This window comes from Lipophrys pholis (assembly GCF_963383615.2).
Source record: "Lipophrys pholis genome assembly, chromosome: 4".
Lineage (NCBI taxonomy): Eukaryota > Metazoa > Chordata > Actinopteri > Blenniiformes > Blenniidae > Lipophrys > Lipophrys pholis.
Genome location: NC_137637.1, coordinates 6,324,245 through 6,350,556, shown reverse-complemented (window position 1 = coordinate 6,350,556; position 26,312 = coordinate 6,324,245). Strand labels below are relative to the sequence as shown.

The following is a 26,312-nucleotide window of genomic DNA, read 5'->3' as shown; positions in this document are numbered from 1 at the left end:
TAGGAGACCGGATGTGAAGCCAGCTAGCTGGCGGAGATCAAAGTTTTGAGTGGGCTCACTTGCTGTGCATGCATCTTTAAATTGTCTCAGTTTTTCAAAATGTAGTAAACGACCTGTTTCCAGATCCTTGATGAAGATCTCCAGCTTGTTTTCAAAAGCAAACACAGCGTGTTGAAGGTATAACACTGTATTTCCAATGCCTTGCATTTTCACATTGAGCTGGTTTAGATGTTCAGTCATATCCACGAGATAGTAAAACTTGAGGAGCCACTCAGTTTCGGCTAGCTCAGGATGCTCGATGCCTTTCATTTCAAGGAAAGTCCGGATTTTGTTCAGGCAAGCCACAAAACGGCTGAGCACCTTCCCTCTTGACAACCAACGCACATTGCTGTGCAAAAGCAGACCATGATAGTTATTTCCAACTTCATCCAGCAGCGTTTTAAACTGGCGATCATTTAAGGCTCGAGCAACAATAAAGTTGATCACACAAATGACCAGCGACATCACTTCGCCAAGCTGCCCGTCACACATCTGAGCACAAAGTGCCTCCTGGTGTAGAATGCAATGGAAACTTAGGATGGGTCTATTTTCATGTTCACGGAGAAGCGCCACAAATTCTTTGTTTTTCCCCACCATACACGGAGCACCATCAGTACACACGGAGATAAGTTTATCCATAGGCAGATTTTTTTCATGAACGAACTCCATGAAAGACTTGAATAAATCTTCACCTCTTGTGGACCCTTTTATTGGCAAAACAGCAAGACTTTCTTCACGCAGTGTGTCACCAGCAGCAGATCTTGCAATCACACTGAACTGCGACAGATGACTTACATCTGTTGACTCCTCCAACGCCAGGGAAAAGAACGGCGCTGAATTTATGTCCTTCACTTGCGTTTCCTCCACTTGGTTTGCCATCATGATGGTACGATCATGAACAGTTCTTGCCGACAGAGGCATGTCTTGTATCCGTTTGATTATCTTGTCTTTGTTCGGAAGATCATCAAAAAGTTCATTGGCTACATCCAGCATGAACGTTTTAGCATACTCGCCATCTGTGAATGGTTTTACATTCTTCACTATTGCTAAAGATCCAGCGAAACTAGCGGAATTATAGTCACCTTGCCGGGTCCATACGCGGAGTTGCTGCTGGCTCGTTTGCACCCTGCTCAGTAGCTCTTGGCACGCTTTCTTCCTGCTGTCTCCCGCAGGGTATTTTGATGCAAAGGTAGCATGACGTGTGTCGAAGTGCCGCTTTACATTCGACCGCTTCATCGATGCAATTTTGTCATTGCAAATTAGGCACACCGCAGCACGTGCTCTCTCCACAAAGGCGAATTCTTCAGTCCATTCGTCCTGAAATGTATGATACTCATCATCTTTTTTTCTTTTCGCCATCTCCTTTGTCGAAGGGTTAGCTTTGAGCTAATAACCTAGTGGACTCATTCAAAATGGTGCGTTTACCTGTTTACCCAGCAACGGCCAACGTAAGCAATTATCATCCAATTAAAATAAAGGACAATTGCTCCTGCAGCCAACTGCATCCCTGAACAGGACATGAGCAGTGGAACATCGATAGATGGATTAAAACGAGTGATATTTTATGTTTTATCTGAAAAGCCGAAATCTGCGAGCGAGCCAGATGCAATCATCAAAAGAGCCACACCTGGCTCGCGAGCCATAGGTTCCTGACCCCTGCTCTAACCCAATATATTATTACCATTATTATTATTTCTAAACTAACAATGTGACTGACTGTCTCTGTGATGAACAAGTGATCTGTCCAGATACATGCAGCCTTCCACCAGCTGGGACTGGTTCCAGCACCACGTGGCATCACAAAGCACATGAATCAGGCAAGAAAGGTCCAGCTGACCACACTCAAATGCCTCAATTGAGTGTATTTTGGAGTCGGGTGTAAGGCATAGTTCTGATGGGTCTTTTTTCAGGGCAAGGAGGCAAAGAAACTATTGTGAAAGAACTGTATTTATAACTGGCCAGAAATTAGTCTGAGCGAAATTCCCCCAGATATTACCAATAACTGTTAAAAATAGGAGTTGTCCTTAGCACTGCCACAAAGGTGCAGCTGTATTAGACTAAAAGTTGGACACCTGGGATAACAGACCACACTGAATGTAGCCTCACACGCAGAAAGAAATAAAAGTTGTTCTCCTGTCAGGTGGAAACAAGACAAGTCTGGAGTTTTACTGTGTGTATGGAGCAGACTTTAACATATAGCGCCACCCAGTATATCAGAATATGTTCACTTCCTCTCCATCAATCCATTATCGGGCATCGATCTGTTCTGACTTGATGTACAGGCGAACCAATCAGGTGTGAGGATCCGCCCACTGAATATGATGGGTGAGTTTGACAGATAAAATAAATTCATGGAGCACTGCAACACTGGACCATAAAATAAATGTGTTAATTGGTATTTTAATGAATTATATATTTAATTCCAATTTCAATTATTTATTCACAAATGTATTTGATGATTTAAATGTGTATTCATTTATTTCATTTTGGCACATTTAGTCCCCCATATTCAGTAATGTGCTTTTGAATAAAAGTATGTTCCTTCCATAACATATTTGGTGTTTGGTTCGTTTAGTATCAACTGTTCCTACTATTTGTCCTTATGGCTTCTGAAGAGTGGACTCCTGTCTGAAGATAGGGACACTTGCCCCTGGATTTTAGGATGTTGCTACACCCCAGGTTTTACTGTACGTTCTTTACCTCTTGCTAAATGGCAAAACCCACAACCAGCTACAGTAACATGGATAACGTGGGTATAGAATATGATATGGAATCACAGGTTAGTGTTCCTAAATGGTTAAGAACCTTCTCTCTTGCCAATGTGAAGAAATAACAACAATCAACACCAAACATTACAGGATTCGGGAGTAATATCTGAACTTTAATATCTACTCATTATAAACAGAATTTAAAGTCATTAAACTCATACATATTGCAATAATCTATCTGATTTCATAAAGCCTCAAGTCCAGTACAGCAAATGACTTTAAACCGTCAGCCCAAACTTGGCGGGAAATTATCTCCCAAGTCTGTGTAAAGGAATATGCGATCCCTGCTTGAGATAATTGCTCCTTCTGGCTTTAGCAGTGCAGACGGAAAACAGTTTATTTGACTCGCTAAGATCCTCCCTGAAGTCTTTCGGGAATGCTGCTTTCTCATCCATCTAAAAAACAGCCCTGGGTGATTAGTTCACCAGAATAAAGTCATAACAATCTCAACACACAAAGATTCAGTGAACAAGGACTCATGAAATGAAGCTGGAGATGAGAGCACAATTTTAGTGGCGACCAGTTTCTATCAGCCCCTCTGCTTGAGGTTGATTTCTTCATATCGGGGAGAACGGGTGGCTGTCATCTCTATTTCGACCATCTCCATGGTAACAGATGCTCACTATTGTTGGCAAGGTGTTTATTGCCCACAGCAGACTATCTAATTTTTGTCAGATCTGGACCTCTTGGTGTCAATCATTCGCTCTGAAGCAGAGGGGACAGAATTAGACCTGCCAGATGGAATTCAGCAGGAAAGAGCAAAAGCAGAGAATAAAAAAGAGTTTTGTGGTATAATTCAAGGTATGTTTTGGTTACACTGTTCAAATCTAAATATATAAAATAACTTGGACTAAATGATTCATGAAGTCACATCGAGAGTTGAGCCACACGGTTGCGCTGTGGTTAGTGTTCACACCTCACGGTGAGAAGGTCGTAGGTTCAAGTATGACCTTGTTCTCCTCGCATGTGCATGGGTTCCCTTCACGACTCCAGTTTCCTCCCACAGTCCAAAAACATGCATATGTTTACCCTGTGACAGCCTGGTGACCTTTCCAGGGTGTATCCTGCCGTCGCCCACAAAGTGGCAGTGACGAAGTTAGCGCTGAAACATCTTTGTATCGTATGGTGGGTGTACGTAGTGACGCTGGCACGTTAACCAAGTTTCCTCAGTTGTTCCAATTATGTGACACAAGATGATGCACTGACTCGTTCTACGATCATTTCACTCTCCAATTGCAAGAAAATGGCTGACCCTGGTGGATGCAACATTGAAGAAAACACAGGGTTAGGGAGGTACTGATACCACTTTTTAAAGTACCAATATTAACCTTTAGCTACTTGCTGATACTGAGTACCAATACGTGTACTTATTAAATGCCATGAAGCCTAATTCAATTCAATTCAATTCAATTCAATTTTATTTCATCTGATACACAATCATTTAAAGGCACTGTTACAGCGCAAAACCAACAATTCCACATGAGCAAGTAGAGGAGACGGAGTAAAAGAAAAACTCCTTAACAAGAAGAAACCTGCAGAGCCAGACTGGTGTAGACTTTCTACAGAACCAGACTGAGGTCCTGTCCAAATGAGCTAAACTTCTCTTTTTTCTCCTTATCAATTCTTAAGAAGTTTCCAGTCAACATGGCACAATGAAAAATACCCCAAAAAGATGTAATACATATGCCAGGCATAGAATGTGCTGTAACGCTGCCACACAAAATACATCAAAAATGGTGAGGACTACACAGAGCATGAAAAAAATCCTCGTATTCAAGAAATCCGACATTTGGCGTTAGTAAACCAAATAGCAACAGTAGCTTCAACTATGAGGGTCATTTACAGTCTGTCTATTTTTTGGAAGTTCTCATTAATATTAAAAAATCTCCAAACTGCTGATATCGCTCATATACCAGCTGCTGACATTGCTGACGGATGACTTCATGTAATACTTGCAGGTTTGTATTGGGGAGCTTTTACGAGTACGAGCACTCTGTGCAATATCGGACCGATAACTGACACTGGTATCAGTATCGGTGCTTCCCTACTTTCAGTAATTATTGAGGATAAAACCAACTGCCAAAACTCCAAAAAGTAGATGGAGAGCAGATGTAACGCTTACAATAGTAAGTGTAAAATACTAGGAGGTCAAATAGAAAAAAATCTTACAGGATACATTTCAAAGTTTTACCTAATTTCACAAATTGATTGAATTGTTGAAGGTTATATTATTCCCCATCTATCAGTTGTTTTATGGTATGTTTCGCTTGTTTATTTTTGACATGAGCAAAAGGCAAAAAAAAGAATAGCATGATTGATTCCTGTTTATCGCCATGATATGCCAACATACTCAGGACATCTTCATCTGTAATAAACCATAATATCATTTGGTTGTACCATGAAGATTTTTTGGAGTGACACAATTGAACCACAGACAACAAGAAAGCCCAGTACTAGGTGTGAAATATGGCTCTACATGTTTGTCCCATTAATGGTGAGCGTTTTCTCTGGGCATTCTGACTTCCTCCCACAAAGAGATGCCTGTTAGGTTAATTGGTAAATCTACACTGAAGGCTGGTAAAGTCGAAACCTGCCATTGTTTTCTTACACAGTCAAAGTACTTTAACACAGAAAAAATAAATAAAAAAATTATATATATATATATATATATATATATATATATATATATATATATATGTATAGCTTTATCTATCTATCTATCTATCTATCTATCTATCTATTTATCTATCTATCTATCTATCTATCTATCTATCTATCTATCTATCTATCTATCTATCTATCTATCTATCTATCTATCTATCTATCTATCTATCTATCTATCTATAATATATCTTTAAGCATGGCCTTTATTTTCATGATGTATTTTGTCTTTAAATTCTTGCAACTAAAACATCAGAAAGTTCCACAGCTTTGTAAATACCTGAAAAAGATGGATGTTTTTACAAATTCACTTTCAATGTATGACTGCTGCTTCAGAAAAAAGTGCAAAGATAGCTTTCATACATTTTATGTTATTCTTACAAAGAAACATCCTGCAGGAAGTAAATCAGAAACATAACCTTAATCAAGGGATCGAATAGTATATAAAATACATATAGTTTCAGAATCATTTAACTCAAAATTATTTTGAAGCATTTTAAGTGCAGTTTAGATTGTTAGAATTTACACCAAAACAGTTTAGTTTGGTTTTGGTCCACAGAAAATACTTGGATGTTTTGGAATGTTGTTCATATGTTTACTTCTTTTAACATGTTCATTATGTTCAATGGCCATGGGTGTCTTGAAAGATGCTGATGGGTATGTCTTATAGATGTCTTATTATCATTATTAATAAGTATTCAAATCCTCATATGTTTTCCAAATGGTAACAGCAACATTTATCCAACCACTCACACACGCACGCACACGCACGCGCGCACACACACACACACACACACACACACACACACACACACACACACACACACACACACACACACACACACACACACACACACACACACACACACACACACACAGAGTTTATTGCACCGCCAACTTAATTTGATTCCTTCCCATTCTGCATAAAGCATTTTGACATTGGCACATAACCTTAAATACGTTTTAAAAGGAAACAGGAGTGAAATGAAGCTGAAACTCTGCAGTGTGTCAGTTTGATATTTGATTTTCTTCCACTTTAAATCTCTGCGTACGCTAAAAACGTAACCAGCGTCGGCCACCAGAGCGCACGCCGTACGCCGCTGACGTACGTCATTTACGGAGCGACTGTCCGTGGAGAGAATGAGAGAATGCGGAGTATCAAAGTCACGCTGTCAACAAAAGATGCTACTGTAGTGCCACGGTTAGCTGGTTGGTACTGGACGGGACGTGGCCCACAGACGGGCCTGCAACCTTCCTCCTCCTCTTCTTCCTCTTCCTCTTCTTCATCCTCTTCCTCCTGCAGGTGAGTCCTGGCGGCTGCTTCCTGCTGACTCAGTCTCAGACATGCCGTCACTTCAGCGGCTTCAGCGACATTAGATTCGTTTCTTTACGATCTTCAGTGTGAAACACGGACGCAGGAGCGGTGTTTGGGGAAGAAAGACGCACAAACACAGACACGCGCAGACATCAGCTGTGCTTCTTTCCCTGTGTTGTTGTTGCGTCGTTCCATTTCTAGCGTGTAAATGCGCATGCGCAGTAGCCGGAGGCGCGTCTCGCGTCATTCTCACATAATAAACGTTGACGCTCAAAATGTTTTAAATACATTAAAATTTTCTTCACCTTTGTAATGTTAGCGTGTACTTATTGAAGTCCAGAGTGTGTAATCGTTCTTCTTAATAACTGCAGTTTGTTTTCTTCCCAGAAGCGGCTATGTCTGTAAGCCATGTCTCAGAGAGCAGATAATGAAAGCATAAACAGGTGAGATGCACAAACACACACTTGTATTTCTGAATTATTAATTACTATTATGTAGATTTTTAAACATAAAACACAGACAGTAAAACCCGTGATGTTGTAACGCCCTAAAGTCCAGGAGTCCACTCTTCAGACGTCATGAGGACAAATCGTAGGACCAGTTGATGTTGAATGAACCAAACACCACTTATGTTATGGAAGAAACATACTTTCATTCAAAAGACATAACTTAACCAATACAAAGAAATGTATACAAAATAATACAAAATAAAATATGTACATAATAAAAGTAAAAAATGAAAATGTAAACAATGATATATACAAATATTTACACCTGAAAACAAGACAATATCATACAACAGTAAATCTGGAAAAGAAAAGAGACATTCAAACAACTGTCTAATTGATTGACAGCATTGATCATACACAGACAGTCATTGTTGACAACACATGGTTTCCCATTGTATGTTAATGTCCAGTGATGTTGAATGCAGTAAAACACCCTGTCACCCCGTTTATGATGCATTTGCACATAATCAAACAAAGTTATCATGGAATTGAGTCATATTAGCCCCAGTATGCATGATTTAATCAGGGTTGATAGTTACTTTAGAAGAATCGTAGCAGGAGAATCTACAGTCGTCTCCTAGACACTGTATTTTGCGGCCGAAACAAAAATTGTGAACAAAAATGTACTCTAATATGATTCTGCACTGTCTGTATGTGTTTGGTAATCTTCATTTATGCAGACACACAAAACATAAACTGATTGCTTCCTGCATACGGTGGCCAAGCAGAGAAATCTAAGATGGTGGATATCAGGAAGACCAACATGGAAACTTGTAGTATTTTGGGTGTTTAAGTTTGAGATATGTAGCATGTAATACTGCACACAGCGAGCCGGGTATCTACAGACCATCTCAACATAAAGCCAGTTTTAATAAAACCTTCTGATGCAAAATACAGTGAAATGTTCAGAAAACTTGGGTTTAGGTAGTTGAGCAATTTCTTCAGTATGGATTCTAAATATTGTACTGTAGAGTGTTTTCAAAATTGTGTAATTGCATACGGTACATGTATGTTTTAAGTTTTTTTTTGTAGCAATGTTTTGTGGAAATACCTCATTATTTTGGGATCAACTCAGATTTTTGGACAACTAATTCCACAGGATTAATCTCAATATGGAAGGATTTTGCAATGTTGTTTGACCCTGGACTTAAGTACAGTTAAGTATATTTTCCCAGTATATGACACCTGCCCACAGGATGACCTTGTGAAGGGAAAAATATAACTCCTCTTATTATAGTAAAAGTGATTATAGTTTCTGACACATATAATGGAAATTGCACTGTTTAGGCCCCGTGACAGCAGTGCTCGGATCCACTGCAACCGTCACATTTTCATACCGGCTTCCAAAGTGGAACTTTTCTCTCACGCTCCAGACTCCCCACAGTAGAGACAGCCTAACACTACGGAGCGCCGTTACTGCGCATGTTCACCACCGCCATGGTAAACAGTTTTGCCCATGCACCAGTAGCAAATATGGCGGCCTCTAGAGCGTCCCGACTTACAGTCCGTATTCTAGTTTTATCGTCCATGTTGGTATAACTAGTTTCATAATTGAGATTCAACTTTAATAGCATCCGATTCCTCATCTGTCCATATGAATGTCAGGTACTTTCCATTGTGTTAGTGTTTATAGCTTATTGTTCTTTGTACACGTGTGGTTTCAGTACAAAAACAAGCAACAGCACCACCTTTTGTTGTGACATGCTAACTACATCCTTTTCAGTGTTGTTGCCGTTTAAACTCAAAGCTTCTCTGAAACAGCCGTGGCGTTCTCACTTGAAATGTTGTCGTTGAGACGGGGCCTTTTTAAGACTAGTGGACTCAACACAAAGCTGGTAACCTTATTGACTACGAAGTAGCATTCGCATTTGTGAAAAAAAGAATATGAATCGGGTGTCCTGAGGAGACTTTTGGCAATATTAGTCTGTCAGCAGATTGGCCTAATACGGCACCAAAACTAGTCATTTGTTTAGAGCAGGGGTCTCAAACACAATTGACCTGGGTGAGGCTGGGCCGTATCAGGGATTCCACAAAAAATGTTGTACAAATAATCCTCAAACGTCATTATTAACATTTTTAAGGATTTCTTCTGAACATGAAGTGTCCTGAACAAGAATGGAACATTGAATGAAGATCATGAACGTTTCTTCTGAACATGGTTTCTCTTGCCTACTTCTTGCTGCCAGAGACTTGGCAGCGCTTCTTCTCACATATCTGAGCCACATTTGGCTTGAGAGAGGAAGCAGTTGAGACCCTCAGAAAGTCTTGAACAGGGGTCGGCAACCCACGGCTCTTTGGTCCCTCGGCTGCGGCTATATCCCTGAGCACGGTGGGCCGGACGGTATGGTACAGTAAGGCAAAGCGCACCCAGACCAACCGTGTTGCGCTGTTCCACGACAGAGAGTGCGGTGAAATGTAGGCGGGGTTGAGAACAATGCAGGGATGTAATGTTATTACGCAACACTAGTGGCGCCAAGAATGTAGAATTGTGGCCGCAGCTCAAGGCAGCCGTGTCGGAAAACCGCGGAGCTGTGGAGCGCCACATTTTAATAAATCAAGTCAACAAAACCACAAGTGTGTACAAAGCGGCGTACGATAGTCACTACTGTGGAGGACTGATGCTTCATGCTAATGCTCACAGCCACAGAGAGCAGCAAATACTCTCTTAACTCTAAATAATCGTGAATCACACAACCACTAAATGACATTGAAAGCCACACCACTCACACTCATGGTTAAAGAAAAACCCAGATCTCCCGCATATATCCGCCGTTTTAATAATATGTAGCGTCTCGGAGCTGATCGCTGCAATGCATGATGGGAATTTCTGTTTGTCGTGTTTTAGATGTAATTATTGGTTATAGGTTATATTAGGTTTGTAGGGTTGGTAATGGTTGTGTTGTGTTGTGTTTTTGTTGCTTAGTTCATGTAGGTAGTTAATTCATCCAGTTTAGTTTATTAGTTGTAAGTTGGCATCTGGGAGTGAAGAGGGTTGTGTGTGTAGGTTCCTCTTGATTTTAGTGCCAAAATAAAAGTTTGTGCTGCTTACAGTTGGCATAAAAGATAAGCTGAACTCCTTGAGCTCTTCTTTCACATTACTCCCTTCAAATTTATAGCGGTTGTGAGTTTGTTCCATTCTGTTTCCTCCAAAAAAGCACGGAACTTCCTGCGCCTTAAGCATCTTGATCTGACTTGGTTGATGTATTTCAGGCTGTTGCTGCAACCAGTAGCAATCGCCTTACCGGGGTGGCGTAGCTTAGCCTAGTCCCGACCATCAATGTCGGAGGTCCACTCCCCTCGTGGTCCCACTAATATTATACTTTCACATCAAAGCGGGGGACACAAAATATTGTCCTGTGGGCCACATTTGGCCCACGGGCCGCGAGTTTGAGACCCCTGGTTTAGAGACTACAACAAAATTCAAACAGCATCAATAGAAAATGGCTTATCATTCAAACTGCACACATTCAACTTGTTCAAGGTTTGTATAAAGATATTTAATTAATGTACAGATTTTTTTGCACAGACATACGAGAGTACATTTTGACTTGTTTTTTAAAAGTTAATTATCATATTGTTATTTACACTATATTATCATCATTACCTGACTTCCATGACTTTCAGCTCTCCCAGTTCTGACTTGTACCTGCGAGTCCCTCCAACATGCCTGCCCATCGTGTACCACCCCGACTACAACATCACCTTCATGGGCATGGAGAAGCTGCATCCGTTCGATGCGGGGAAATGGGGGAAAGTCATCCACTTCTTGCGAGGTAAGCAGAAGGCGGCGGACATACGAGCTGAATCACTCAGGCTGAATCAGAAGAGGTAAAGAACAGCAGACAACAAAGACATGGGAGCGGAGGGACGAGGGGGTGGAGCTGGAGGGGGGGGGGGGGGGGGGGGCAGAGCAGGAGAGCACAGGTAATTAGAGGCTAAAATCCTCTTGGGAAGGTGCACAGGTAACGCAGACGAGAGCCCAGAGCTGCTTTCCAAGGCCAAGGGAGAGAAAAAAAACCAGGCGCTGGCACAGCTTCACACCGAGCTGCTGTCGGATTGCTGCGTGCCGACTGTCGCGTTCGGCCGTAATGAATTCCCAAAACTTCCAGAAGTTAAGAGTGCAAAAAAAGAACAGAGCCTCTGCTGACAGAGAGAAACTCAGGGTTTTCTAAATTCACCCCGGCAGTAATTGGAGAAAAAGTGGGTGATGTGGCAGATTTAGCAAAGCATCATACAAAGCAAGTAACAGATCTTAATGAAGTTGCGTGTTACATTCAAAGTCAAACGCTGAGTCTGGACCAAGCAGTTTGCAAAGTTTGAAAAAATCACATCCATAACATGACTTGATTTTGAAGAATTTATTAGGATTCATGCTGTTAAAGGTCAAAAACAAAAAATGCAGTCTGATTGGTGCAAGATGGATATGTGCAGTTTCCTTTACTTTACGTTACTATGCGGCACGTTTTGCAGCTTTCATGTATGAATGAACATTTTTATTGTAATTTATTTGCCTGCTCTGTGAACAATTTTTCAAAGTAACTCTTATCTCACAGCTTAAAGTGACAATTAAATGAGATAGGTCAATAGCTTGTCAGTTATTATGTGTTCCCTTGTCACTGCTTGTCAGTGCAGATGGTAAATATTGAGTTTCATTCAGTATGCAGGCACGACACAGGTTTACTGGATGAAAAAAAGTTGAACTAAACTGACTGAAACCTAATGATGAATGGATAAAATTATGTAATTCCTACAAGAAAATCCATAAAAATGCAGGAACAGCTAGATGTGTTTAAATCTTAAACTGCTAAAATGGCATTCAAAATGTTAAACAATGTGAACTGATAAAAGTTGCTAAAACAAAGGGGGAAACAGTTAAAATTACAAAAACAGTTGAAAAGTCAAAAACTGCAATAACAGCAGCTAAAACATTGAAAACGACTAAAACAACTAGTGGAAGTTGGTGAAAGGGTGAAATATTCTTTGTTCTCAAATCTAATAAATTCAACATAAGTTACAGTTTTATTAAATATATGTGAGTAGTAGGTTTATGAGCTTTGTCATCTTCGTTTTGAAGGTGAACCAAGTTTTGAAGTTTCAGACAAATTTGATTTGTTGTAAAGTTACAAAAAACGACTTTATCAGTCAGAAATGTTGGCCACCGAGTTCAGCCAAGACTAAAAACTGTTAAAACCTTGACCCTGTCATCCTGTCATCACCAAGCTATAGAATGATGTTCCTCGCTATCTGGTTATAAGAAACTTACAACAAAAAAATACCAGCTCAAATGTTTGTTCTTACAGAAATACGAGACAAAAGGTAGAAATTGAATTTTGGAAAACACACTTTAATTTCTTGAAGTAGTCTTTGAGGATTATTACCAATGGGGACAACAAAACAAATAAATGGTATCCTCATCACTTTTTTTACTGTATTCTGGTTAAATTGGTAGATATAGACTTAAATTATGACAGTTTTATCAGCATGGTCAAATGTTTTTTATTGGCTATTAATTGTAATGGTAAATACCAGAAATAGTACTTATAGATATATTATTTTTACAAAAGATAAATATTTTAGTCATTTGTTGATATAATTTGAAGAATGGTGGAAAAGTATGTGTTTTATTTTTTAGTAAAGGAGAATTAACCTAAATCGGCATGTACAGTATGCTTGTTTCCTATAAATTAGTTCCTTCATAGAGATCAGGTATTTCTACTGGGACACACTTCCACTGATCCTCAGGCAGGAAACTGGACCAAACCATTATGGACTGCAGGAGGGGGTGGACATGATATTCTTAAAGTTACAAGCGATTGTTCTATCAGTGGCAGATTATATTCATGGTTCCATTATTCACAGATGAAGCAGGAAAAGATGCTGCAGCAGCTGCACATTGTTCCAATAGAAATCAAAGCTCTATCACTTCTTATCTGCCCAAGCTACACAAAGCTCCTTTGTTTGGCATCATGAGTAGATTGAAGACGACACTGCTTTGATAGCAAAGTGAGCAAATGTTCCAGTGTGTCTGTACCAGTCAGGTGGTTTTACTGTGTTCGGTGTAATGACATACTTGCACATGAACATTGTTAAAAGAATCGCTTGAGTATTGAATTATACAGAGAGCTGTTTCTGTTCTGTGGTGGAGCGCCTCCCTCCTGCGGGGTCCCCCAGGGTTTCTATTCGTGGCCCACTACTGTTTTCTTCATACTCGCTTCCCCTGGATATGTTTCCTTACACTGTCTTGCTGATGATGTCAAGATTTACTTACCAATCAGACTCAAAACTGCAGACTCATCGCAGCCTTTCCTTTGTCTCAATGAATTAACAATAGTGATTGTTGTTTTTATCCATCCACATCAACCTGTTGACTGCGCCAGTGCTCTTGGCCCTCTGGAAATGTATAATCAACCCTCCTCAAAACATCTGGGGGTGATTTTTGACAGTATTTTTAAACTTGACAAACAAATCAGTTCTGTTGTTGAAACCGGATTCTTTCATTTGGTAAAGTCTTATCTCTTCCACAACAACTTTGAGAGAGTCATATATACCTTTATTACACCGAGGTCACAGTACTGCACCTTGATACATGGATTTGTTTTTCTCACTTTGTATATTTCCTCACGTATTGTCTTGTTTTTCTTTTCAACTGTAAATCACTGTGGTAGTTTTTAAATGGGCTATGCATAAATAAAGTTGACTAATCTACATTGGGTGAAAACTCCAGTCACTTTAACACTCAGAGGACAATAAGCTGAAAATGCGACACTGCTGCTAATGCTGGTTCATCATGTGTTGTTTAGACCGTTGAATGTACCACCTCCCACCTTGTTAGTTTGTGATGTCATTTTTTTCTCATGTTGCTCTGATCGTTTCTAGTTTTTATTCCATGTTTGCTGTTATGTTCACTCCTCTCACTCTCCCCTGATTCTCTGCTGATTGTCAGCTGTGCCTCATTTCTCTGTGTGTATATTCTGTAGTGTTTTCCCAGGTTTGTAACTTCTCAGTTAAACTGTTGTGCTTCTCATGCTTTGATTCGGTTTGAACTTTGTTGATTGTTTCCACTTGAATTCTTATTATAGAGTTGCTTTTTTTCTTTTATTTGTAAACCCGACCTTATGTTTAGGTCCTCCAGAAGCTTGGGCCAGAAATGGTCCTTTATGAATGGTCCTCTCATTGGTAGGGATGGGAATCAAGACCCGATTCAGGTCCTTGTAATCATATAACAATTTTGCAAACGATTCCCTTATTCCAACAGGCGCGAATGACCTCCCCACCATGTTGCATAGCTTACGCAAGCCATGCAACGCGGGGGCGACGTCATTCGCCAGTGCAGCCAGCAGGAAACATGGCGCCCAAATGACACACTAACTTTTAATGAATGTCATGTTTTCGATCTGCTCCGGAGTGAATCTCAGCGCAGCAGCGGCAGCAATGTTAACACGTCCTCTGCTGTTTATACTGAAGGTTTTATTTCCAAAAGAGAATCGATAAAGAACCGACTCATTAAGCAGAATCAAAAATGGAATTGGAATTGGAAAAATTAATAAATCTTATCAATTCCCATCCATGGTCATAGTCTCCCTTATTGCAGCACTCGTCCGCTGATGTGACCTGATGAACTGTGTTTCAGAGGAGCAGTTCATCACTGACGGGAACATCGTGGAGGCCCGTGAAGCCACTGAGGAGGATCTGCTGGTGGTTCACACCAAACGCTACCTCAACAGACTGAAGGTAGCTTTGTTTTCCTCAGCACAGACATTTTTCTATTATTTGCACCACGTGGCACTGTGACCACACGTCTTGATTAAGAAAAAGTGTTCATGTTGCAGGAGTAGAGCAAAAAACCATTGAATTACATAGTTGGGCACTGAAATATAATAAGAAGCACAAATAATAAGGGTCTAGTCTGTATGTGAAATGAATATGGACTGACCTAATGGACATGAAATGTTAATAAATAATAGATATGAAGGCAGAGAAACCATCGCGGATGAGAGCTTCAGGAGACAGACTGAGAACAGTGAGTTAAAACGTTCACATTCGTATTGTTGTAGTTCACTGATATGTAGTTACTCAAATTACCATGAAATCCAAACATACAGTTCAACAGCCAAAACCGCCTCATTTTGGGCTTGAGTCTGGCCTGTGTGATCACCAGTCACATTACAAAGAACACGTTTCATTTCATACTGTTTTAGAGTTGCAGTCATAGAAACCATATTTTTTTATTTCATCATTTTAGAAGAGTTAGACTTTTTCCAGCATTAGCCTTTAATCACATTCACAGCTAATTTTCAGTCTGTATTGTCGTTTTTTTCATTTTCAGTTCTTCCAATAAGAGACAAGAAGATCCCAGGGAGACGGATTAATGTTCTACTATTGTGTCAGCAAACAGACAGCGCAGAATTGCAGTTAATTATCCCGCGAAAGGCGTCAATACCAGGTTAAATCAGTCATGTCGAGCATATTCATCTCACCTACTGGAGTCCTGGGAGTATACTAGGTGGTATTTGCTTTTCATTTCTCATTATGAAGAGTGGATTATGATCTCCCCGCAGTGAATTGGGGCTGTCGGTGGATCTGAGGAATGATGAAACTCACTCTGCTGTAAGGGGACTAGAACGCTGCTTCACGTAAACACTTTGTTTTTGGCCGATCATACACACAAGGCAGCATTTTAGGAGGCCGAAAAAGTTTTTGTTTTTTTTCAACTGGCGTCCCAGAGGGGAAATTCTAAAACCTCGGCTCGGCTGTGAGGTGTGGATGGCAAAGACATCTGTAATTGTCCTCCCTCTCCCCCAGCCACATTCACGATGTCTCCTAATAACCACAACAATGGTGGACTACATGCTCCAGTCGAGCTGTAGAAGCTACTGATGCTAGCCGGAGGAGGAGCAGGAGGAGGAGCAGGAGGAGGAGCAGGAGGAGGAGCATAGGCCTATAGAACTCAGAGTTTTATAGATGTCTATGAGCAGGAGTCAACTTTTAGATTTCTGTGTTCTCTGTGTGTTCTTCTGTGTTTTTTGTGTATTTGGTGAGTCACAGCACTCCTAAAGGCCTGGTATATGTACTACATGCCCTGAGGCATTGTGTTGAGCCGTGTTCATAGTGACGTGTAGACAGAACTTCTTTGGGAGAACACCAGGGAAAAAAGAGATAGTTTTGGCTCGTGTGGACAGGGCTTATATCTCTTATTGTTGAAGCAGAGCAAGTAACAGCAGTTCAGCCACACACAGAGTGTGAGGGTTCATTCCGTGTTTCAGGTTGAGGAGAGATTCCTTCTGCTTTGTTTTCATGTGAGAATCCAAACTCAAGTCTTCTGGCAGCTTTCTCCTGTTTGTCTGATTACTCAGCATTTCTGTACATTTATATCCAAACTGTGCTCGATTTTATTTGGACATTCTTATACAGTCTTTTCATCCACTGAAGTCTCTGTGCTGGTTTAGTTTTCCTCATGTGAGTTATGTGTGAGTTGTATCTAACAGGGTCTGTCTTCATCACAGTGGTCTCTGGTTGTGGCGACGATCACAGAAATCCCTCCACTCATGTTTTTGCCGAACTTCCTGGTGCAGCGGAAGGTGTTGAGGCCGCTGCGGACGCAGACCGGGGGCACCATCATGGTAGGCATCTTGTTTCATGTTTTGTTATCTATCGTTCACAAGGAAGCTGTGTCCCTGTTAGCTCAGCCTGTTCACATCATTCAACTCTTCACCAGAGTTTGATCCAGATTCTACAAAGACAGCTTGTGCATATTTCACATGTTTCCCCTGCTGCCTCTCTGCTACACTCTACCAGAGATCACAACTAAGACGACTTTCAGACACTTATTCTTCTGCAGGAAAGTCCAGAGAGCAGCATCTGTGTAGAATCGAATTGAATTGAATCGAATGGAATCAAATAGAATAGAATAGAATAGAATAGAATAGAATAGAATAGAATAGAATAGAAATACTTGATTAATCTCTCGGGGAAATTCACAACATTTCAAGTAAAAAAGCATGTTGCGTTTTCATTTGAGAAAAGTGTCGTGATTATGCTGCAACGTTTTGAAGACGACTTCCATTCACATGGAAACGGCAGTAACACTGAAAATGATTTTGTTTTATTAGTTCTTATTTTGCAATGAATTTAACATCAGACAGACGGTTGTTGTTGAGAAACCACTGAAAGGAAATCAAGCAATGACATCTTGGACATTTGGGAAAGTGACCATAGTAAGTAACACGGCAGCTTTTCAAGTTCTTTTTTGTGTTTTCGTTCCAGAGAAGTTTCACGTTTACACAGCGACATTTTGAAAATGGTGTCTGTTTTCCTGTAAATGTCAGAAACACTGAAAGGGATGTTGTTTTTATGTTGGGCCAATAGTGGGTGCTTCGTTTTAGCCATTTCGGCCCCATTTACACAACCTTTCAAGAGAAAACACGTCTTTGAATTTGGGAAAGAAAGAAGAAATGTAAAAAAATGGAAGATAACTGCTCAAAAGTCCAAGCTGTGGGCAAAAGCAGAAACAAAGAAGTGATTCAGAAAAGATAGCGGGACCTAATACCCTGTTTACATGACTACTGTATGTTTCTAGTGAAAACATTGTTTTTGCATTTTTGTTTCAGAGAAGGTATGTGTTTCCACAATAACATTTTGAAAATGATATCTGTTTACACGACAACGGCAGAAACACTGAAAAGGATGTAGTTTTCATGTTGGACCACTAGCGGATGCTATTTTTTTCTGTAATGAAGCCACACATATGCAGCAGAAAACAATCGGCTCTAAACATAACAATGGAAGCACAAAGACATTATCGTGGACAGACGACCAAGTTGGATTGTTATTATGGTGACTGTCAAAATAAAACTACCAAGTCCCAGGAGAATATGGACTGGGAGTCATGACACCATGGAGGAATCATTTTTCTGATTAGCCAGCTACTGAGCATGTGCAAAGGAACTATTTATTACAACCGTGGTGCTCATAACCAGAATCCGCTTTTCCTCCATTTCCACGGAGACAGGCTCAGAGCATTTTCAATAAGTTGCCATCTTGGTAGCCATTTTCAAAAAGTTGAATTTCAGTGGCTGTTATTACCGTTGTCGTGTAAACAGGCATACAAAACCAGGTGAAAGTTTTCTGTTTTCATTTAACAATGTTGTGTAAACGGGCCTGAATGTGTTTTTCAGTGAGCACTTGTCCATTTATCTCTCACTAAACTCTTGTTCAAATAAAACAGGAGATATTTATTATCAGCCTGAGTCTAGTGATGATGTTTCATACTTGTATGGGCTCTACTCGAAACGTTCAAATGTCATCATGCTCAGGATTTGTGTTTGACACCTTGTATTATTATCAACAAGGTTTTGGGTCAGTTTTTGTATCGTCATCAATGTGTTACTGATAAACAGATTAGTTTTATACTTTATCATGAATGAAACTCAACAATTGGGGGGCTATGTTTTGGGAAATGTGCTTTTTTAGTTTCTGAGATATGGAGGTCGTTAAGTGTAGTTATTATCTCAAACAAGTCACTTTCCAGTAGCTGGTACTTTTAGACTGTTGAATAACATTTCTTCCCTATGAGAGACTGTAACTGTAATTTTGAAATGAATTGACCCAAAGTTAGATATTCGTCAAGTTTAGGCGTCTTTATATGACCAGACGACTGTCCTGCATTTCCCATCTATTCTATTCTATTCTATTCTATTCTATTCTATTCTATTCTATTCTGTTCTGTTCTATTCTATTCTATTCTATTCTATTCTATTCTATTCTATTCTATTCTATTCTATTCCGTTCTGTTCTGTTCTGTTCTGTTCTGTTCTGTTCTGTTCTGTTCTATTCTATTCTATTCTATTCGAGATCAGTTCAGTGTACATAGCCAGGATACATTTTGATTAACTGGCTTGATGAGGCTCATTTTTACTGATTTAATTTTTTCTCTATTTTCACTGGGATGATAGCTTAAATTGCTTTCTAATGGGTGTTAAAAGTCGTATGAGTCTTAAATGTGACTTTGTGAACTCTGCGTTTAATACAGGGCTGGTTTCCTCCCTTTTAAAGCTTGTGATTGATGTGTTTTCTTTGTGCAGCCGGCTTTGTTGTTAGTGAGAGAGAGAGAGGGTGGGTGGGGTGTGAGTGTGTGTGTGTGTGTGTGTGTGTGTGTGTGTTTGGGGGGGGGGGGGGGGGGGGGGCAGAATGGGAAATAATTGGGCTCTCAGTGTTTCTGCACACTTGAATGTGCACTGTTCAGTATCATGCAACATGAAGTGTACAGTTTGGTTTTCAACATATGATTATATAATCACAAAGGATGTTTTGTGGAGAGAGAGGCATTGTGGGATCGGAGGCCGATGAAATCAGGAGGCTGTAGTCAAACGTGTCTCCTCGTCTCTGTTCGAGCGTCGTTGTTTTCTCCTGACAGACTGGAGTGTAGAGTGTGTGCACACATGCTAATACGTGTTATTACTCAGCTGTCAGAGGCCCATATTGACTCACGTGCTATCTCTGTCACACGCTGAGCTCCTGGAACACACGTCGGAGCAGCGCCTCGGTTTTCACGCTGCAGAAAGCCGTCGACTTGCCTGTGAAAGGAGCAGCTCGGCGTGTAACACAACGTTTTGTCCACCAGTAGAGTGTGAAGCTCTGAAGTTTGTGAGACTACAATCCCAGCATATCCTTTTAGTTTGTCGAGTATTAGATCGTCCTTCAGTCGGTCCTTAAGCGGCTGCAGCAGTGGAGTGAAATAACACCTTCCTCATGAGAAGCCATGCGCGTCAGGATTAAACTGATGAACATGTGAGACAAACACAGCTTGATTTTTTATTTCATTTTTTTCCCAGCAGTACAACCAGCACACAGTGAGCAAACCTCACAACAACTCTGTGTTTTATGGTCAAGTTTCACCCATTACAGGGGATCATATGGGACTTTTCTCAATGTGACCAGTTAGTTGTGGTTTCACATTGTCTAAAGTAAGTAAACCACTGGTAGTGTGATATTAGATTTGGTGATAAGTATGATTTGTGTGATATTAATATTTTTGTAAAGATTTTTATAGGACTCATCACCCGGAAATCCCTTGTTTCCTTGTAAAACATGTACATTGGTGTTGGACCTCAGTTGAAACTGAAAATCTGGAGTTTGAAAGTGGCTGAGTATTTTTCATTCTGGGCAAAAATCATCCACAAGGGGGTGACACCCCAAAACGAGAAGTCTTGATTGTGTTCCTGGGTTGTCGCCAAAACAGGAGGCTAATATCATAAACCCACCTCTGTTAGCCGTGGCTAGCAGTTAGCCTTGTTTTAAGGTTGCCGTCTCTGAGGAAAAGGCAGGTTGCTCTGAGCTGCGATTCAGGACGTCTACAGCCTCACTATAGGTTGTCAAAGGGAAGCTTTTCTTCAGCATTCTATTTAGCGGTTTTCCGCCACCATGTGATTTACAAATGACCCTGTATTCCATTTTAAGTCTCGGGGGGGCGGAGACAAGGTTTTTGGTTTTTATTTTGAATGTGAGCAAAAGACTGCTACGCCATCGCTATTCTATGCTCTCAGTGATTCACAGTTCTTGGCAGGCAATCAACAAGTGCCTAACATCCGAACCAGTCAAAATCTTGCATGTACTCTCGCGAGGGAACGTGGAATGAAAAAGGGTCACAATGAGCTTGATGTTTGTCTTTTTTTTCTGAATAAATACAAAAAAATGATTTAAAGACAATTTAAGGGAGACTGGATACGTGAGAATACCAGGTGAGGACTCCTTTAAAATATAGGAACTGTGTGTCGTCACAACATGCCGATTAATCTTTTCTTGAAATAATCAAAGGCGAAGCAAAATCTGCTGGAAAAGTGCTGAACGGTGGAGTTTTCCTGCACACTCTAAAACTTTCTATGAACTTAAAAAAAAACAACTAAATAGTGTTCTTAATGTATCATGTAAACTGCAACGCTTTTCAGGCTAAACCAAACATTTGATCATATGTTTATGTAGTCAGCCAATTTAGCCCCGGCTAGCTCAGTTGGTAGAGCATGAGACTCATAATCTCAAGGTAGAGGGTTCATGTCCCACGCCGGACGTCACCTTCCCGAGGGCTCCTGGAGGTTCTGAATCGGTGCAATGTGATCTCGCGACCCGGAAATAAATAAGTGGAAGAAAATGGATGGATGGATAGCAGCCAATTTTTCTATATCCTCAACCACTGCACACTGAGCTTTGATCTTTTGTAAAACACTGGTGACGGACGCTTTGACCCGTCCTTGAACACATCACAGGTGACGAATAGAATATGATATTGTGCTATTGAATATATTTCATAAAGTGCACTTGCTTCTACTCCCAAACAAGGAATTAATGCTAATAGCTGAGACTAATAGCTCCTCCCACCAGAGGAACTGATGTTCTTTTAACACTTTCTGTCCACTTCTAAATGTAATGCTCCAGAGTAGCTCTACAATCAAAACAAAATCAATAAACACAATAGTTTCCAGAAGACTTAGGATTAAATAAATTATGCTTCTGTTTACTGTGTATTCATGCCAGTAAAAAGTGGCAGAATTTTAAATAAAAAAAAGTATGACATATTGTGATTTCACAAAAATGGTTGCGTAAATGAAAGGCAAGAGAAAGAGCACTGTTACTTGGAAGACCAAATGAGGCAGCATAAATACAACATCACTGATAAGGGTCCCGGACCGACCTCCAGCCCAAACAGAAGGTTCCTGACGGAGCGCTTCGTTTTTAACCGGCGCAGCTATTATAGTCTTTATGGTAATAGTTTTGGATGAGGAAGCGCACAGACCGCATGTGAGTTAAGCCGCCACACATGAAACCACACAGCCAATCAAATCTGTGTATTTTAGGGGCAAAGCATTGAGAGACGGAGACAGTTTACAATGGACAAAGTGAGAGAAAAAGAATAAAGGAGAGAAAAAAAGGATGAAACAGGAAGTTGAGGGAAAACCGGGACGAGATGACACTCTCCATAGAAAGAAGTCTGACAGTGAAAAGCACGCATTTAATCCAGAATGGAGTCGTTTCTGTTCTTTCTTCCCACTGACAGCACGAAATTATGAGACAAAACATAAAGCTTTTGAACAGACTATCCCACTCCAATGAGAAACAGTGGTCTGAGAGTCCAGTATGACCAGTTCACCAGCATCCTAACACACATTTATGTTAATTGAGATGCTTTTTGTTGTTGTTTTGGCTGATTTTCAACTTCATCAACTGTTTTGACAGCTTCAGCTTTGGACAGCAGCTCACTGTGTTCAATCAGATTCGTTTCTCATCACAGACATCAGGGGGTTCTCAAAAGAAGTCACACAGAACTTTCAAAGGGTAAATGCTGGGCTTCTCCTGGTGCTGGTGGTTGACCTCCAAGCAGGTGTGTCCTGAAGAAGCAGTTTGTAATTCATTTGATTTGACATTCAGCTGTTGATTACATGCAGATGTTGATGGAACTATGAGGCTACTTCAATACATATCCATCCCTCCATCTTCTAATCGGTTTCAAACTAGTTAGGGTCACGGGACACTGGAACCAGTCCCAGTTTATTCTGGATGAGGACAGGATCCACCTGGACAGGTCTCCAGTCTATCTCAGGACAAACACACAGAGACAGACAACCACACACTCACATTCACACCGAGAGGCACTTTAGTGTCACCAGCTAATCTGACAGTATGTTTTTGGACTGTGGGAGGAAACCACAGTGTTCGTGTATATATATCTTGGGTATTATAAAATGTAAATGGTAATACTTTCTGATCTTCCGGACCTTTGGATCATGACATTTTTGTCAAACTGGACTGAATTCCCCTGAAATAGATTAGAACCAGCATTGGTTTTGTGAAGAATGAAAACTGAAAACATGCTGCACATGTTTTGAGGCGATGTTTCTCTTGACTTGGCTTTCAAACTAAATCAACCACCGAGCTTTTTAGTCCGGCTTTATGCATTTCACCAACAAATACCTGGTATGCTCTGTGTTTTAAAGAAAAAAAAGACAGATGGAGGCTTTCCTTCTGCTGCAGCTACTCTCTGACCCGTTCGGTCATTTCATGCTTAAGCTACATTTTCTAAACATTACGTCTCGATATTTGATCGGCACACGCACCTCCGCCCTGTTCAGTTGATTTATTTCAGGACAGAGAGAAATGACGCCGTGCTTTAATGATCTGCCGCCGCTCTCCAGATCTCTGGACGAAGGGGGCTCCAGGGGAAAAGGTCACACCACCGAAGGAACAGGGAAATGAAAGAGTGCTGCGACATTAAAATCAGTGATTAGATTTCCTTTCAAGCCCATAGCTGCTTAACGGAACCGCCCGCGGAGCCGCGGCATCCGTAATGTCTGTTGTTTTCTGGATGTAAAATCACAAAGAGAGTGCCTGGGATGGCTGCAGGTCATACTCACAACTGAAGCAGTAGGTTATCAAAGCCTTTGCCCTTTGCAGAAATGCAACATTTAAATGTATTGCCCTGAGTCGCACTTCTGATTGGTTCTGATTGCTGTTTTCCTCTGTTCTGCAGTCAACATGAATCATTCATGGGGACTGCAAACACACTTGATTATTGTTGTTGCATTTTATACGTTTTTTTGTAAAAAAAACAAAGTATAGATTGAAATGCTGAAATATTCACAGAGTCACAATTACTGTATTTTTGTTGTTTGATAGTAAAAGCTGAATTCAAATACCTTGTCCTCCACAGGCAGGAAAACTAGCCATAGACCGAGGATGGGCCATTAACGTAGGTAAGTGATCACAATCAATCCATCGCCACGCAAATACTTAAATGATGCTTAGATTTTATTCTGAATACTGTTTGTTTTTTTTGTTTTTTTTTTACCTGCTGTCTATGTCCACCAGGGGTCTGCAACCTTTGTGACCAAAAGAACTGTTTTCAGAATTTTACACCAAATAAATTGTGTCTGGAGCCACAAAACATGTCAATTCTCTGAAATGAAGGAAGAAAAAAGATCTTAAAAAAATTACTATGCAAACAAAAATGTAGTTTATTTTCATAAAGTGTCCTTGTTTAGATATACTTTATTACATTTTTTGCGTTTTTTTTCCTCTTTTTTGTCACGGATTTAACTATTTCATGTATCATAGCTATTTTAGCAACTTTAGCTGTTTAACTTAAAGCTGCTGTGCGTTTCCTCGTCGTTAGAACCGTTTTAGTTTCCATTTGTTCCTTTTTCTTATTTTTTCTTTGATCCTTTGTATTTTTTCTTTGTTTTTCTTTGTTTTCCTTTCCTTCATTCTTTTTTCCCTTTTCCCAGTGGCGGCTGGTGATACATTTCTTAGGTGGGGCTTCATTATTATTTGATTTCAGCTAATGTTAACTTCTTTTAAATACAGTGCCTTCAGAAACCACATTATAACGATCTTGTCCTTATTAGATTGAGAGAGGCCTTAGTGATGAAACATATTGTACTTTTAAACAGCAAGTGAATAGAGAGCATTTATTAAGACTCTTTTATTAACATACTTGTAAACAAATACAAGCAGATGCATCATTAGTCCCTTTTAGAAAATGGATGTGTTTTGGGGCTTGTTTACTTCAAATGACAGTTAGTCTGAGTTTAGGGAAAACAAAAGGCATATCAGGTATATTTTCAAAGAACATATCAATCCATCTTTGAAACCTCAAAAAAAGAATTGCATAATAAACTGTGCTTTTTTCAAGCCCTTAGATTTTCCTTCATTAATAAATATGAGCTCATCTAAACATTTATAAACATTAACAAACCTGGACACATTTGATAAATTCTCAACACATTTCTCTTTGTGTTCATTTAAAAATAACTATTCTGGAGAAAGTTGAACCGGACCTGCAGCTTTTCAGCCAAATTTCTCCTTTCAAACAGTAAAATAGAAGAGATGTGACAGAGTTAATAATCAGAGACTCTATTTGTTGTTTTCATCTCAACTTCTCATAGAAACACAAGAGAACAAACCAGAAGTGACTTTAAGCCAATCACTGAGCAGGTCTGGCAATGGGCAAATCTGGCGCCCCCTAGTGGCCAGCCACCACTGCTTTTTTCCATTTTTACAGTTTTTCATTTTCAGCTATTTTTATATTTTTTTACAATCTTCGCTGTTCTGACTGACCTGTTTTATTGTATTTAGCCACGTTTAGCCAAGATTAGACTTGAAAATTAGTGTGTTATGCAAATAAAATAAAGATGTAAGCAAAATCTGGATTTACAGATAATTCTCTGTGGACTTCAGGGAGCCACTGGGGGGGGGCTGAAGAGACACATGTGGCTCTAAAGCCGCAGGTTGCTCACTTCTGATGTATACGGACCGTTTAGAGCAGGGGTTCTCAATTCCCAGCCTCGGGGGCCGGTGTCCTGCGCGTTTTTGCTCTCTCCCAGCTTCAGCATACCTCGATCTGATGTTGATGTCATCGTCTAGCTTGTAAAAAAGCCAAGTAACGAGGCCTTATTGGATTCAGGTGTGTTGCAACTGGGAGAAACCTAAAATATGCAGGACACTGGCCCTCGAGGCCCGGCATTGAGCACCCCTAATTTAGAGTTTAGAGTTCCCTCCGTGTTAAACACAATTCTGAATTATTATCGACTTAACATGCCAGAATTCCCTAAATTGACATGAAAACTTTTGCATCAAACCAATGTAATTTTTCTTTTTTAAGCAAAAAAAACCACACAGTTATGTAAGAGTTGATTGCTGGTAGGATGAATGTTTTTGATGAGCTTGGTTGAACCGCTCACATTTTTCTGTAGGTAGTAGCAGCTCCTTTTGTATTTGAAGACATGTTGTTGAATTACATTAGTTTGAGCAGAAGAAAGATTCTTTCCTGGTTCTTTTTTGTTTGAGTTCCAGAAAGTACTTTACTCTCTTCCACATTTGCGGCTGCAGCCTGGGATGTACTGACACCGATACCAGTATCAGGTATCAGGTCTGATACTAGTACTCGTACTCCTGAAAGCTCCCTGATTCAACCCGGAGAGTATTATGTGTCATCATTCGTCAGTATTATCAACACAAGAGAGGACGAGCGATGTC

The 26,312-nt window shown here is 40.2% G+C and overlaps 1 protein-coding gene across 1 annotated transcript in view; it reads left to right on the top strand.

The window, feature by feature from the left end:
- Positions 1–6,541: 6,541 nt before the first annotated feature.
- Positions 6,542–26,312, top strand: part of hdac11 (histone deacetylase 11) — a 48,975-nt gene continuing 29,204 nt past the window's right edge. Inside the window, exons 1-6 of the mRNA XM_080462495.1 lie at positions 6,542–6,771; positions 7,171–7,226; positions 10,917–11,065; positions 14,923–15,023; positions 16,796–16,912; positions 23,989–24,031. Of these exons, the coding sequence (XP_080318621.1) occupies positions 7,192–7,226; positions 10,917–11,065; positions 14,923–15,023; positions 16,796–16,912; positions 23,989–24,031 (445 nt within the window). The 5' untranslated portion in view covers positions 6,542–6,771; positions 7,171–7,191. The remainder of the gene's footprint in view (positions 6,772–7,170; positions 7,227–10,916; positions 11,066–14,922; positions 15,024–16,795; positions 16,913–23,988; positions 24,032–26,312) is intronic.